Source organism: Cherax quadricarinatus, chromosome 55 (assembly GCF_038502225.1).
Source record: "Cherax quadricarinatus isolate ZL_2023a chromosome 55, ASM3850222v1, whole genome shotgun sequence".
Classification (NCBI taxonomy): domain Eukaryota; kingdom Metazoa; phylum Arthropoda; class Malacostraca; order Decapoda; family Parastacidae; genus Cherax; species Cherax quadricarinatus.
Window position 1 is genome coordinate 21920682 of NC_091346.1, and position 16609 is coordinate 21937290.

The 16609-nt window shown below is 54.4% G+C and overlaps 1 protein-coding gene across 1 annotated transcript; it reads right to left on the reverse strand.

The window, feature by feature from the left end:
• Window positions 1–9118: 9118 nt before the first annotated feature.
• On the reverse strand, window positions 9119–12008 carry LOC128698952 (protein phosphatase 1 regulatory subunit 12B). The gene has a single exon (XM_053791404.2). It carries the CDS (start codon window positions 11845–11847, stop codon window positions 11215–11217), a length of 633 nt encoding a protein of 210 aa, XP_053647379.1. The 5' UTR covers window positions 11848–12008; the 3' UTR covers window positions 9119–11214.
• Window positions 12009–16609: the final 4601 nt, after the last annotated feature.

Genomic DNA, 16609 nt, shown 5'->3' on the forward strand with positions numbered 1-16609 from the left:
GGTGTGTATATACTCTTGAGAAATACCCTTGGTGTATATACAGGCTTCTGAGTGTATATACTTTTTATATACATGTTCAGTTACATACATTTTCGGATATATAAATAGTCCTTGATGTATATATGCACCTCCAGAGCATATGCACTGAGATATGTATCTCGGCTTATGTACATTGTGATGTCTTTCAGTGTATATACCCTGAGGGGGATACCTGTGTGTATATACCGTGAAATACAGCATCTGGTGGGTATATTATCTGAGAAATACACACCTGCGGGTATATACAAGACGTATACACCTCTCGGTGTATATTATCCTTAGATATACACCTCTGGTATATACACGAGATGCCTTTGGGTATATATTTTTCCAAGCCTCTTCCTCGGATCAAACCAGCTGTATTAGCAGTACGGATTTAGTACTTCCTCAGGAATATATAATTTTTAGAGCGCTTGATTACACGTGTACATGTGTGTACATGTGCACACTTCACAATTGTAAATGTGTGTACACCTTATAAGTGTACATATGTACATCTTACAAGTGTATATGTGTGCGCCTTGCAAGTGTACATGTGTTTACATCTTACAATCGCATATGTGTACACCCTATATGTTTATATATACACTTTACAAGTAAACATTTGTGTACACCCTACTAGTGTACACGTGTGTGAGCCTTATAAGTGCATGTGTGCATAACCTACAAGTGTACATGTGTATACGGCCTACAAGCTAACATGTGTACATCCTAAAGTGCAAGTGTGTATTAGAGATGTATCAGATGTGAAAATTTAGATATCCGCGGATGCAGATGTGTAGGAGGATGTCTTATTTATTTTGCGGATGCTGATGTCTGTTTACAGTAAAATAAGGATGCAGATGCGGATGCAAGAAATTGTGCGGATGTTCCGCGGATGCGGATATCCGATACATCTCTAGTGTACGCACTACAATTGCACGTGTGTACACACTACAATTGTACATGTGTTTACAGGTGTCCAGCACTAGTACATGCATGTACACTATACAACCGAGCATAGTTGCACATACCCTATAAGCATACACCTTACAAGTGTACATGTGTGTACCCTACAAGGGTGCACATGTAAGTTCACTCTACAGAGGTGTACATGTGTTGGCACACACTTGTACACATGTATACACCATACAAATTTACGTGTGTGTACCCTACAAGCATACATGTGTGTATACCCTACAAGAGAACACATGTACTCGCGCAAGTATTCACCATTGTACTTACCAAGTAATGCTCTGCGGGGGTCGAGTCTCGGACACGGTAACTTGAAGCCCAACTCTCTTGAAGCGCTAAACCCGTGAGGGTCATTCAAGCGCAAGGAGTGCAGACTCCGTCCCTCATCCACTCATTTCTGCATGAATGTCACCATTATATTTACAGGAAAGCGCAAAACATCTACGGGCCACTGGCGGTAAGTGTGTGTGTGTGTGTGTGTGTGTGTGTTAATCTGTTTATGTACACCCCAGCAATGTACGCGTGTAGGTACACAAACAATGCCAAGTCAATATGTTGAACAGGAAGAGAAGGAAACGATCAGAACACAAATAACAGCAGCAAACACAAATAGTAACAGGAAACAACCATATCCAGCATTGGTAGAGCAGAAAAAGTCATTGAGTCCCCGAGGGCAGGCAGGGAAGGATGGAGGGTGGGAGGGTCGCCGAGGGTAGGCAGGGAAGGATGGAGGGTGAGAGGGTCCCCGAGGGCAGGCAGGGAAGGATGGAGGGTGGGAGGGTCGCCGAGGGTAGGCAGGGAAGGATGGAGGGTGAGAGGGTCGCCGATGGTAGGCAGGGAAGAATGGAGGGTGAGAGGGCAGGCAGAGAAGGATGGAGGGTGGGAGGGTCGCCGAGGGTAGGCAGGGAGGAATGAAGGGTGAGAGGGTCGCAGAGGGTAGGCAGGGAAGAATGGAGGGTGAGAGGGTCGCCCTCGCTGAGGGCAGGCAGGGAAGAATGGAGGGTGGGAGGGTCGCCGAGGGCAGGCTGGGAAGGATGGAGGGGGGGAGGGCCGCCAAGGGCAGACAGGGAAGGATGAAGGGTGAGAGGGTCGCTGAGGGTAGGCAGGAAAGGATGGAGGGTGGGAGGGTCGCGGAGGGCAGGCAGGGAAGGATGGAGGGTGGGAGGGTTGCCGAGGGTAGGCAGGGAAGGATGGAGGGTGGGAGGGCCACTGAGGGTAGGCAGGAAAGGATGGAGGGTGGGAGGGTCGCCGAGGGAAGGATGGAGGGTGAGAGGGTCGCCGAGGGCAGGCAGGGAAGGATGGAGGGGGTGAGGGTCGCGGAGGGAAGGCAGGAAAGGATGGAGGGTGGGAGGGTCGCTGAGGGCAGGCAGGGAAGGATGGAGGGTGAGAGAGTCGCCGAGGGCAGGCAGGGAAAGATGGAGGGTGGGAGGGTCGCCGAGGGCAGGCTGGGAAGGCTGGAGGGTGAGAAGGTCGCCGAGGGTAGGCAGGGAAGGATGGAGGGTGGGAGGGTAGGCAGGGAAGGATGGAGGGTGGGAGGGTAGGCAGGGAAGGATGGAGGGTGCGAGGGTCGCAGAGGGTAGGCAGGGAAGGATGGAGGGTGGGAGGATCGCCGAGGGTAGGCAGGGAAGGATGGAGGGTGAGAGGGTCGCCGAGGGCAGGCAGGGAAGGACGGAGGGTGGGAGGGTCTCTGAGAGTAGGCAGGGAAGGATGGAGGGTGAGAGGGTCGCCGAGGGTAGGCAGAGAAGGATGGAGGGTGGGAGGGTTGCCGAGGGTAGGCAGGGAAGGATGAAGGGTGAGAGGGTCATGGAGGGTAGGCAGGGAAGAATGGAGGGTGAGAGGGTCGCCGAGGGCAGGCAGGGAAGGATGGAGGGTGGGAGGGTCGCCGAGGGCAGGCTGGGAAGGATGGAGGGTGGGAGGGTCGCCGAGGGCAGGCAGGGAAGGATGAAGGGTTGGAGGGTTGCCGAGGGTAGGCAGGGAAGGATGGAGGGTAGGAGGGTCGCTGAGGGTAGGCAGGAAAGGATGGAGGGTGAGAGGGTCGCCGAGGGAAGGCAGGGAAGGATGGAGGGTGGGAGGGTCGCCGAAGGAAGGATGGAGGGTGAGAGGGTTGCCGAGGGCAGGCAGGGAAAGATGGAGGGTGGTAGGGTCGCCGAGGGCAGGCAGGGAAGGATGGAGGGTGGGAGGGTCGCCGAGGGCAGGCAGGGAAGGATGGAGGGTGGGAGGGTCGCAGAAACTAGGCAAGGAAGGATGGAGGGTGGGAGGGTCGCTGAGGGCAGGCAGGGAAGGATGGAGGGTGAGAGAGTCGCCGAGGGCAGGCAGGGAAAGATGGAGGGTGGTAGGGTCGCCGAGGGTAGGCAGGGAAGGATGGAGGGTGGGAGGGTCGCCGAGGGCAGGCAGGGAAGGATGGAGGGTGGGAGGGTCGCCGAGGGTAGGCAGGAAAGGATGGAGTTTGAGAGGGTCACCGAGGGTAGGCAGGGAAGGATGGAGGGTGGGAGGGTCGCCGAGGGTAGGCAGGGAAGGGTGGAGTTTGAGAGGGTCACCGAGGGCAGGCAGGGAAGGATGGAGGGTGGGAGGGTCGCCGAGGGTAGGCAGGGAAGGGTGGAGGGTGGGAGGGTCGCTGAGGGCAGGCAGGGAAGGATGGAGGGTGGGAGGGTCGCTGAGGGTAGGCAGGGAAGAATGGAGGGTGAGAGGGTCGCCGAGGGCAGGCAGGGAAGGATGGAGGGTGGGAGGGTAGCCGAGGGTAGGCAGGGAAGGATGGAGGGTGGGAGGGTCGCCGAGGGTAGGCAGGAAAGGATGGAGTTTGAGAGGGTCACCGAGGGCAGGCAGGGAAGGATGGAGGGTGGGAGGGTCGCCGAGGGTAGGCAGGGAAGGGTGGAGGGTGAGAGGGTCGCCGAGGGCAGGCAGGGAAGGATGGAGGGTGGGAGGGTCGCCGAGGCTAGGCAGGGAAGGATGGAGGGTGGGAGGGTCGCTGAGGGCAGGCAGGGAAGGATGGAGGGTGAGAGAGTCCCCGAGGGCAGGCAGGGAAGGATGGAGGGTGGGAGGGTCGCCGAGGGCAGGCAGATAAGGCAGGCAGGGAAAGATGGAGGGTGGGAGGGTCGCCGTGGGCAGGCAGATAAGGCAGGCAGGGAAAGATGGAGGGTTACCTGGATACCTGGAGGTTATTCTGGGGATCAACGCCCCCGCGGCCCGGTCCACGACCAGGCCTCCCGATGGATCAGGGCCTGATCAACTAGGCTGTTACTGCTGGCCGCACGCAGTCCGACGTACGAGCCACAGCCCACAGGGTGGGAGGGTCGCCGAGGGCAGGCAGGGAAGGTTGGAGGGTGGGAGGGTTGCAGAGGGCAGGCAGGGAAGAATGGAGGGTGGGTGGGTAGCCGAGGGCAGGCTGGGAAGGATGGAGGGTGGGAGGGTTGTGGAGGCTAGGCAGATAAGGCAGGCAGGGAAGGATATAGGGTGGGAGGGTCGCCGAGTGCAGGCAGATAAGGCAGGCAGGGAAAGATGGAGGGTGGGAGGGTCGCCGTGGGCAGGCAGGGAAGGATGGAGGGTGGGAGGGTCGCCGAGGGCAGGCAGGGAAGGATGGAGGGTGGGAGGGTTGCAGAGGGCAGGCAGGTAAGGATGGAGGGTGGGTGGGTCGTCAAGGGCAGGCTGGGAAGGATGGAGGGTGGGAGGGTCGCCGAGGGTAGTCTGGAAAGGATGGAGGGTGGGAGGGTTGCAGAGGGCAGGCAGGAAAGGATGGAGGGTGGGAGGGTCGCCGAGGGCTGGCAGGGAAGGATGGAGGGTGGGAGGGTCGCCGAGGGTAGGCAGAGAAAGATGGAGGGTGGGAGGGATGCCGAGGGAAGGATGGAGAGTGAGAGGGTCGCCGAGGGCAGGCAGGGAAGGATGGAGGGTGGTAGGGTAGGCAGGGAAGGATGGAGGGTGGGAGGGTCGCCGAGGGCAGGCAGGGAAGGATGGAGCATGAGAGGGTCGCCAATGGCTGGCAGGGAAGGATGGAGGGTGAGAGGGTCACCGAGGGCAGGCAGGGAAGGATGGAGGGTGGGAGAGAGGGTCCTGGAGCTTCCACTGTCTAGTCTTGGTGATGTACCTAAGCAACCATCAGAGTGCTCTTGGAAGAAGATAGGGAAAATTTGCTGGCAGCTATCAAAGTGTTTCAATGGGCGGTAGAAGGTAACACGATGACCAAAATTTCAGCTACTCACACATGGGAAAAATGAAGAACTCAAAGGAAGAACGGTAAACAAAGCACAGGAGAATCATCTCAGCAGTGAAGGATCATGTAAAAGACGTGGGTAGCACAAATGACCTTATCATTGAGGTAATACAATAAGGCTGAAGCTGCAAAGTCTAGAAAAAATATGACGGCTCATAATGAGAAGTTTTAAACAAGAGAAATTATAACACTGGTGACACTATTCGAATCACTTGTTTTATCTTTATAACACTGGCGATGACGGCTCTGTTCAGGGCTGGAGAGATGCCACAGCTGGAACTGATACAAAGATTGTTTACTGCTCTCACAGAGCCAATAAAACATTTAAATCACTGGAAACACCCCAGAGTACTGGCAAGGCGAGAGAGATACACGAAAACATGTACATGGAGTATACGAGAGGGCCTAGTCTCAAACCTACACACTACCATAACAATGTACTGAGAGTGAGAGATGCTGGAGGCGGTGCAGAACAGGCCCACTTAAAAGAGAGACCACGGGAACAGTACGAGAACCCTACAGCAACATCCGTTCACCAAGACTCTTCATCGTGGTACCAACAGGACAGAAATATTACCGTAACGAGTGTAGAAGTTTTCAAGAGGAAACGGGACCACCTCCATGATGCACTAGATCAATCAGGCTGTGATGGATGTGCGGGCCAGCGGGTTCCCAACAGCAATAGCCTGATTGAATAAGTATCAGTAGAAAAGCCTGGCCCCAAACCTGACCAAACTCTCGAGAGCTGTTAGGGCACATTACAAGTATACGCACACATCCAAACAGGTCTATATGTACACACTTGTATAGGTGGTTATGTACACATCTGTGTAGGTTTATATACACCCAAGACTAAATGGGTTGGCATGTATACAAACCTCTTAATATGTGTATGTATGGATTAATGTGTGTATGTGTTAATACCAGACAGTATCTGTGTAGGTGTGTATAGGTCAACTAATTTACCAGATAACATTATCTAACACTGATTGCTCTTATCGCTCTCACACTGTGTTGGTGTAGTGTTGGAGAGGGTGAGGGAGGTTGAGGGTGTGTTAGAAAAGTGGGTGGGGGGGGGGGGAAGTAGTGTGTTGGTGTGGGCGAGGAAGTTCGAGGGGTGGTTAGAAAAGTGTGGGGGGAGAGAGTAGTGTGTTGGTGTGGCGAGGGAATTAGAGGGTATATTGATGGAGAGGGTGGTAGAGAGTGTGTTGGTGGGAAGGTAAATGTGTTGGAGAATGTGCAAAGTAAGGAGAGTATGCAGTGTGTATGTTGAACGGTGAGTTGGTGTGTATTGTTCGTGGAGGTGAGGATGTAAACAGTGCATGTGCTGTGGGAAGTAGTATGTAGTGGCAGGAAGAGTCTGCTGTGTCCCGTAGCTCGATCGTTAGTGCACTCAGCTCACACACTGAGGTTCGGAGTTCGAATCTCCGGTACATCTGGAAAACATAAGGGACGTGTTTCCATAGGACAGCTACTGTCCCTGTTCACCCATCAGTATAAAATAGGGTACCTGGGTGTTAGTAGACTGGTGTGGGTCGCATCCTGGGACAAAACTGACCTAATTTGCCCGAATGCTCAGCATAACAAGCGGCTTTCTATATAGTAGTATGTTACTAATGTCAGCTATGGTCTGTACACCTTGTACATGTACTGGTAGAAATAAAGATATTATTATAAATCATCAAGCAGAAATAAAGCAAATCTTTCAGTGGGCCAGAGAAAACAACGTGATGTTTAATGAATTAAGACATATTTCAGTTACTCCGTTATGGAGAACTTGAGGAAATAAAAGCTTGAACAGAGTATAAAATTAATTCTAATCACACAATAGACTGAAAAATTAATGTGCAGGACTTGGGAGTGAAAATGTCGGATGATCTTAACCTTCAAGGATCACAACTGCCAGGAAAATAATAGGACGGAAAAGAGAACCTTCAAAACAAAGGATGCCAAGCAAATGATTATCCTCTTTGAGGTAATTATTCTCTCTAGGATAGAATACTGCTGTACACTAACGGCCCCCTTTTAAGGCAGGTGAATCTGCTGATCTGGAGAATGTACGCTAAACCTACAAGGGTCATACACCACAACTCACTGAAGGCAGAAGTTCAATCAAGCACCTTAATCACTGGAAACGTTTAAAGTCCCTTGACCTATACTCCTTAGAATGCAGGCGAGAAAGATACATCATAATTTACACCCGGAAAATCCTAGAGGTACTGGTCGTAAACCTGCACCCAGAAATCACTCCCTTCAAAAACAAGACTTGGCAGACGGTGCAACATACCCTCACTGAAAACCTACGTTGGATGAGTTTCGAATCTTGCTACTCTCGGAGCTCGGCCATGGGCCAGGCTAAGGTGCCATGAGTACACAGAGATAACACAATAAGTGTCCGGGGTCCAGGACTATTAAGCAGCCTCCTATCACACAAAGGGAATTACCAATAGACCTCTAGATGCCTTCAAGAGGAAACTGGATAGGTTCATAAAGTCAATTCTTGATCAGCCGGGCTGTGTGGCCAGCAGTAACAACCTGGTTAATCAAGCCTCAATCCACCGGGAGGCCTGGCCATGGACCGAGCCGCGGGACACTCGCCAGGCAGACTCCAGGTAGACGCGGTGAAAGAGAATGTGATGAAAGAATAAGAAAAAAAAATGTTAGTGTGAGAAGTGTGTGGGGAAGAATGTGGGGGAGAGAAGTGTGTACTGTGTGTACTCACCTAGTTGAGGTTGCAGGGGTCGAGTCTTAGCTCGTGTGTGTGTGTGTGTGTGTGTTTGTGTGTGTGTTTTTGTGTGTGTTTGTTTGTTTGTGTGTGTTTGTGTGTGTGTTTGTGTGTGTGTTTGTGTGTGTGTTTGTGTGTGTGTGTGTTTGTGTGTGTGTTTGTGTGTGTTTGTGTGTGTGTTTGTGTGTTTGTGTGTGTGTGTTTGTGTGTGTTTGTGTGTGTTTGTGTGTGTGTGTGTGTGTGTGTGTGTGTGTGTGTGTGTGTGTGTGTGGTTACCTGGAGGTTACCTGGAGGTTATTCCGGGGATCAACGCCCCCGCGGCCCGGTCCACGACCAGGCCTCCCGATGGATCAGGGCCTGATCAACTAGGGTGCTAGGAAGTACTTGTAGGTAGGTAGGTTTTGGGTAGGGAAGGTGTGGAAATATGGGTCTAAGAATATATTAGGCGGATATATTAAGAAGTGTGTAGTGGTAGAGACGTGTTAAGAGTGAGAAAAGGCTGAGGTAGGTGAGTATTAAGGGAAATAGATAGATGGACCACTGGATATATGTACAGTGGGAACATGGAGGGTACACTACGTGCGGGCTCAGTTGTTGGACAAAATGCCTGGGGGTACACTGGGTGTATTTACTGGAGATGTGGGAGGTGGGGTGTTGATGCCCGGGCAGGGAGATAAACTGTGTGTGTATGTGTGTGTGTGTGTGTGTGTTTACAGGACAGTACCACCTTATCTGCCACTCAGTCACCTGTCAGTTTCGAACAAGCTCTGACAATGAATATTAATGGAGATGTAGCGTAGCCATAAGAATCACTAAAAAAAAAAAAAAACTTGCTCAACCTCTTCTGCTCTTCCAGAAGCTTTTATTTATATTTTAGACGTGACATCTCACAAATTACTGAGCCAGTATTGTGGGCAGAGAAAATTTTGTTAATGCAATTCTACACATTGCTACAGTGATTATTCTGATCATCTGAGGTATTCAGTGTTTACAGAGTGGCGCTGTCAGTGTTTCAGGAAATTTACTCAAATTCCATGGTATAATTCAGATCATTTCGTTCGTTCATATTAAGATTTTTAAATAGCCTGTAACCTAGTCCTTTGTTATTTCATGATTACTAGTTGACTTATGTTTCTCCTTCTACCATGAGGGAACTCAAAAAATATTCGTCAAAAAAGGATATATAAATGCACATGTATAAAAATATAACTATAATTCAGAAATATATGGTCATATCTGAAGTTGATAATACAACGTTCCCCAGCCACTGATGGAGAGGGAAACAAACATTGTTGTAAATAAGGCAACATCTCAACAGATAACAACAACTTAACATAAGTTCTTAAGGCACGATCAAGTGTATCACTGGAGGCGGCAGTTGTGCTCCCTCTGGATGATGTCATCCACGAACACTACACGCACACACACACCGCTTCCCCCTCCCAGCACATGCCGGAGGGGGATTTCTGCACTTTTCGGAGATCCATAGGGTACTGCCGCCGCGGAAGATGGGGTTCCTGCATCTCCTGACGATCCACTTTCTGATCCTGTGAAGTGTGTTGAGGTTCCTGTAGTGCCCAGAGATCCACTGCTTCTGTAGGTGGATGGCGTTACTGAAACTGAAGATCAATACTGCGAAAGACTGAGAGATTCCCACTCCTACCAGAGATCCACAGGCCAGTGATGCTGAAGGGGTTCCTGCTTCTTCTGAAGATCAATATCCCCCAACTGCATTACTTATTGAGGCTCTTGCGCCTCCCAGAGACAGCTGACTTCCTCTCGTAAGCCGGGGACTCGTCTTTCACACACGAGCTGAGAACTGTCTTCAACAAGTCTCCCATATAAGGATCACTGCCCCAAGTACTGGTACTTGGGAGAGGATCACGGGAATGGAATCTGTAGGATCCTCTCTGTCACTCTAGGCTACAGGAACAAATGAGGGCATGGAGAGGATCACAGGAGTGGAATATTGTTCGTCGCCGTCACTCCTGCAGAAACGAAGGAACGGAGGCATGGCGCCAGTGGAATATCTTCGTCGGTGGTGACCTGTCCTCACGCCCCTGGATCACTAGCACAGGTTCTGCCAGCCACACTCACACCGCTCAGCTTCCCGGCCGTGCAAGGTGTCCTGAAGCACTAGCAAAGTACACACCAACTCTACATTACTTGCTAAAAATCGCCGTAATGGCACTGGAAGCTGGCGAGCAGTTATATAATGAGGGTTGGCGAGGAGAAGGGCAGGATGTGAGGTAAGGCATGCGAGTACTTTTGAGATACAGCTGTTGCAGGTATGACCACACACCTGGCAGTCTTGAGGCACAGCTGCTGCAGGTGTGACCACACACCTGGTTGTGTTGAGGTGCTGTTCCTGCAGGTGTAGCCACAGAACTGGTTCTTTGAGGCACATGCTGCAGGTACAGTTTGTCTGCAGGTGTAACCACAACACCGGGTGATCTTGAAGAACAGCTGCTGTAGGTGTGGCGACACACCTGCAGTAGGTGCAGGTACACACACTACCAGCGAAGATGGCGCAGTACAGAACACAATGTTTTTTTCCTACCCTCCTTCAGCAGATACACTTCACAACATCGTTACGGAGGGTGTATCACAATCACCATAAAAAAAAGTACTACGACGTCACCAGCTGGCATCACACCCTGGGGTGATGCCCTACACATATTGCACATCTGTGGCGTCAACACCACCTAACCCCCATCACTCCTCTCAATTTCCGCGTTCGGTCACCAGAGTAGATCACAGAGTTCAACGAGAGGCGCTGTAACATCTTTTGCGTCCCCTGCCAGCGAGGGCCCAAGGCTGCCACAGGTCCCGCCCTTGGAGAATAAAACTGAGGTAACTTATGGGGCGGTGCTACCAAGGCCTGCTGGCAGTTGGGGCAGGTGGTGGCAGCTAGGGGCAGGCGGTGGTAGCTGGAGGCTGGCGGTGGCACGTTAAATGTTGTCAGGGGCGGCACACAGCTTCAAAACATCACAGACTGTAGATTGTAGCCGAATGTAGGGAGGCGCCCACATGGAGGTCCTGGCCGCCGACAAGAGGGCTGGGGCTCTAGTTGCCCCCACGAGAGCTGTAAGCCACCCACACGAGAGCTCCAACCACCCCCACACTGTTCTGGCCGCCCACATGAGGGTTCTAGGCCGTCCTCACAGTTCTAGAAGACCCCACGAGAGCTCTGGCCGCCAACAAACACTCAGTATTGCACAGGGCGAAGGCTTCCCTGCTCAACACACGCATGGCACGGATCACTAGGCTAGAGGCAACAATATCACAACAACTACCGTCTACTGGAGGCGGAGCGCAGCAGGTACTGCATCACATCATACTTGCCTCGCCAGCAGGCTAGATGCAGGGGCGAGAAGCCATCACGGTTAGTAAGGTGGAGGGAAGCACCGTGGGCCACCAGCACCTTGATCACCTCCAGGTTACCGTCCATACAGGACTGCGTCAGCGCCGTCTGCCCGTCCGCCGTGAAGCCGTTGATCTGCACCAGCTGCGAGTACCGCGTCAGGATGCGCTTCAGCTCTCTGGGATCCCCGTCCTGCACTGCCCTGACGAATTCGGCTTGACAGCCGAACTGTTCCACCCCGGGATACCCGGAGTCGGGAGGGAATTGGAAGCCGAAATCGGGCGAGGCGGACCGCTGGTATCCCGGGCTGGCCGGGCAGCTGTAGGTAGGAGATGCGCCCCCAGTACTACCGGAGCTGCTACTGCTGCTGGTGGTGCTGTAGGCGGGGCTGTGCGCCGTGTAAGCCGGGGAGTACAGCCTCTGGTCATCGTAGGGATCAGTAAGGGGCGCAGGAGACGGCTGTGGGGACGCCAGCGGAGACGACTCCCCAACAGACATGATGGAATCTGGGGACGATGGGGCATCGTCAGAACACACGGAGCTGGCGCGTTCCACCTTCATAGTTGCTGGGGTATGGGGGAGCTCTGTGTGTGTGTGGGACTCTTGACTCTAGTCCCTGGGACTCAGACGCGGCACATGTGACCTCTGCGAGAGCTCGTGGGTGAAAGAAGTGCTCGCGGCGAGTGCTGGCGACTGACTGAGGTGGTGTGAGGCCGGAGTGGCGGGCCTCAGGGAGGAGGTGCTGCACCCTGGCGGATCTCTCGAGCACCACCACGTGGGAAAAACTGACGGCAGCGTGAGAACGGTGTCAGCGCTGACACCCGCCCACCCCGCCGTCCACCACCACCACCGTGCCGCCCACCCCGCCGTCCACCACCACCACCGTGCCGCCCACCCCGCCGTCCACCACCACCACCACCGTGCCGCCCACCCCGCCGTCCACCACCACCACCGTGCCGCCCACCCCGCCGTCCACCACCACCACCGTGCCGCCCACCCCGCCGTCCACCACCACCACCGTGCCGCCCACCCCGCCGTCCACCACCACCACCGTGCCGCCCACCCCGCCGTCCACTACCACCACCGTGCCGCCCACCCCGCCGTCCACCACCACCACCGTGCCGCCCACCCCGCCGTCCACCACCACCACCGTGCCGCCCACCCCGCCGTCCACCACCACCACCACCGTGCCGCCCACCCCGCCGTCCACCACCACCACCACCGTGCCGCCCACCCCGCCGTCCACCACCACCACCGTGCCGCTCACCCCGCCGTCCACCACCACCACCGTGCCGCCCACCCCGCCGTCCACCACCACCACCGTGCCGCCCACCCCGCCGTCCACCACCACCACCGTGCCGCCCACCCCGCCGTCCACCACCACCACCACCACCACCGTGCCGCCCACCCCGCCGTCCACCCCCACCACCCGGCCGCCCCCCCCGCCGTCCACCACCACCACCACCGTGCCGCCCACCCCGCCGTCCATCACCACCACCGTGCCGCCCACCCCGCCGTCCGTCCAACACCACCGTGCCGCCCACCCCGCCGTCCACCACCACCACCGTGCCGCCCACCCCGCCGTCCACCACCACCACCGTGCCGCCCACCCCGCCGTCCACCACCACCACCGTGCCGCCCACCCCGCCGTCCACCACCACCACCGTGCCGCCCACCCCGCCGTCCAACACCACCACCGTGCCGCCCACCCCGCCGTCCACCACCACCACCGGGCCGCCCACCCCGCCGTCCACCACCACCACCGTGCCGCCCACCCCGCCGACCACCACCACCGTGCCGCCCACCCCGCCGTCCACCACCACCACCACCCTGCCGCCCACCCCGCCGTCCATCACCACCACCGTGCCGCCCACCCCGCCGTCCACCACCACCACCACCGTGCCGCCCACCCCGCCGTCCACCACCACCACCGTGCCGCCCACCCCGCCGTCCACCACCACCACCGTGCCGCCCACCCCGCCGTCCACCACCACCACCGTGCCGCCCACCCCCCCGACCACCACCACCGTGCCGCCCACCCCGCCGTCCACCACCACCACCACCCTGCCGCCCACCCCGCCGTCCACCACCACCACCGTGCCGCCCACCCCGCCGTCCACCACCACCACCGTGCCGCCCACCCCGCCGTCCACCACCACCATGCCGCCCACCCCGCCGACCACCACCACCCTGCCGTCCACCCCACCGTCCACCAACACCACCACTCTGCCGCCCACCCAGCAGTCCGCCCCACCCTGCCGTCCACCACCACCACCCAACCGCCCACCGCCACCACCACCCCCATGTGGCCCATCGCCACCCTGCAGCTCACCGCCACCACTACAATCCTGCCGCCCACCGCCATCACCAGCACCCTGCCGCCCACCGCCATCACCAGCACCCTGCCGCCCATCGCCACCACCACCATCCTGCCGCCTACCGCCACCCTGCCGCCCACCACCACCCTGCCGCCCACCACCACCCTGCCGCCCACCACCACCCTGCCGCCCACCACCACCCTGCCGCCCACCACCACCCTGCCGCCCACCACCACCCTGCCGCCCACTGTCGCTCATCTTGTCGCCCACCGCCACCACCACTCTGCCGCCCACCGCTACCGAAACGTTCACCGCTACCCTGCCGCCTACCACTCATCCTGTCTGCCGCCCACCACTCACCCTGCCGCCCACCACTCACCCTGCCGCCCACCACTCACCCTGCCGCCCACCACTCACCCTGCCGCCCACCACTCACCCTGCCGCCCACCACTCACCCTGCCGCCCATCCCGCAGCTAACTCATCCTATCGCTCATCGTGCCAACAACCTATCCACCTAACAGTGGATATACGCAGATAGAAATACCTCAACATATACACTGACAGGTATGCAGAGGTACATCTCAATATACTGTATATACCTGGAGTCTACCTGGAGGGCATTCCGGGGATCAACGCCCCCGCGGCCCGGTCCATGACCAGGCCTCCCGGTGGATCAGGGCGTGATCAACGAGGCTGTTACTGCTACGGTTACTGCTAAGTTACGTATATATCATGAATATACTGAAAGGTGTGGCCGAGTGGTCTATAGCGACACTTGGGGGACCTTGCCAGCCTCCCTGACGTGGTTTGGAATCCTGCTCACTGCGATCTTTCTCTGCACTGAAAGATGTGTTTCTGTACGTCAGTGTTTGGAAGAAATTACAATAAAGTATCACCTCCCTGACTGAGGTATCACCACATTAAGTGGAGGTATCACCTCCATGACTAAGTTATCACCTCCATGACTCAGGTATCACCTCCCTGACTAAGTTATCACCTCCATGACTCAGGTATCACCTCCATGACTAAGTTATCACCTCCATGACTCAGGTATCACCTCCCTGACTAAGGTATCACCTCCTTCACTAAGGAATCACCTCCCTTACTAAGGTATCACCTCCCTGACTAAGGTATCACCTCCTTCACTAAGGAATCACCTCCCTTACTAAGGTATCACCTCCCTGACTAAGGTATCACCTCAATGACTAAGGTATCACCTCCATGACTAAGGTATCACCTCAATGACTAAGGTATCACCTCCTTCACTAAGGAATCACCTCCCTTACTAAGGTATCACCTCCCTGACTAAGGTATCACCTTAATGACTAAGGTATCACCTCCAATACTAAGGTATCATCTCCCCGACTAAGGTATCACCTCCCCTGACTAAGGTATCACCTCCATCACTAAGGTATCACCTCCCCTGACTAAGGTATCACATCCATTACCAAGGTGTCACCTCCCTGACTAAGGTATCTCCTCCCTGACTAAGGTATCACCTCCATGACTAAGGTATCAGCTCCACAACTAAGGTATCACCTCCATGATTAAGGTATCACCTCCATGACTAAGGTATCACCTCCACGACTAAGGTATCACCTCCATGATTAAGGTATCACGTCCACGACTAAGGTATCACCTCCATGATTAAGGTATCACCTCCACGACTAAGGTATCACCTCCATGACTAAGGTATCACCTCCATGACTAAGGTATCACCTCCACGACTAAGGTATCACCTCCATGATTAAGGTATCACCTCCACGACTAAGGTATCACCTCCATGATTAAGGTATCACCTCCACGACTAAGGTATCACCTCCATGATTAAGGTATCACCTCCACGACTAAGGTATCACCTCCATGATTAAGGTATCACCTCCACGACTAAGGTATCACCTCCATGATTAAGGTATCACCTCCACGACTAAGGTATCACCTCCACGACTAAGGTATCACCTCCATGACTAAGGTATCACCTCCATGATTAAGGTATCACCTCCACGACTAAGGTATCACCTCCATGATTAAGGTATCACGTCCACGACTAAGGTATCACCTCCACGACTAAGGTATCACCTCCATGACTAAGGTATCACCTCCATGATTAAGGTATCACCTCCACGACTAAGGTATCACCTCCATGATTAAGGTATCACCTCCATGACTAAGGTATCACCTCCATGATTAAGGTATCACTTCCATGACTAAGGTATCACCTCCATGACTAAGGTATCACCTCCATGACTAAGGTATCACCTCCATGACTAAGGTATCACCTCCATGACTAAGGTATCACCTCCATGACTAAGGTATCACCTCCATGACTAAGGTATCACCTCCATGACTAAGGTATCACCTCCATGACTAAGGTATCACCTCCATGACTAAGGTATCACCTCCATGATTAAGGTATCACGTCCACGACTAAGGTATCACCTCCATGACTAAGGTATCACCTCCATGACTAAGGTATCACCTCCATGACTAAGGTATCACCTCCATGACTAAGGTATCACCTCCACGACTAAGGTATCACCTCCATGATTAAGGTATCACCTCCATGACTAAGGTATCACCTCCACGACTAAGGTATCACCTCCATGACTAAGGTATCACCTCCATGATTAAGGTATCACCTCCACGACTAAGGTATCACCTCCATGATTAAGGTATCACCTCCATGATTAAGGTATCACCTCCATGATTAAGGTATCACCTCCACGACTAAGGTATCACCTCCATGATTAAGGTATCACCTCCATGATTAAGGTATCACCTCCACGACTAAGGTATCACGTCCATGACTAAGGTATCACCTCCATGATTAAGGTATCACCTCCACGACTAAGGTATCACCTCCATGATTAAGGTATCACCTCCATGATTAAGGTATCACCTCCACGACTAAGGTATCACCTCCATGATTAAGGTATCACCTCCATGATTAAGGTATCACCTCCACGACTAAGGTATCACGTCCATGACTAAGGTATCACCTCCA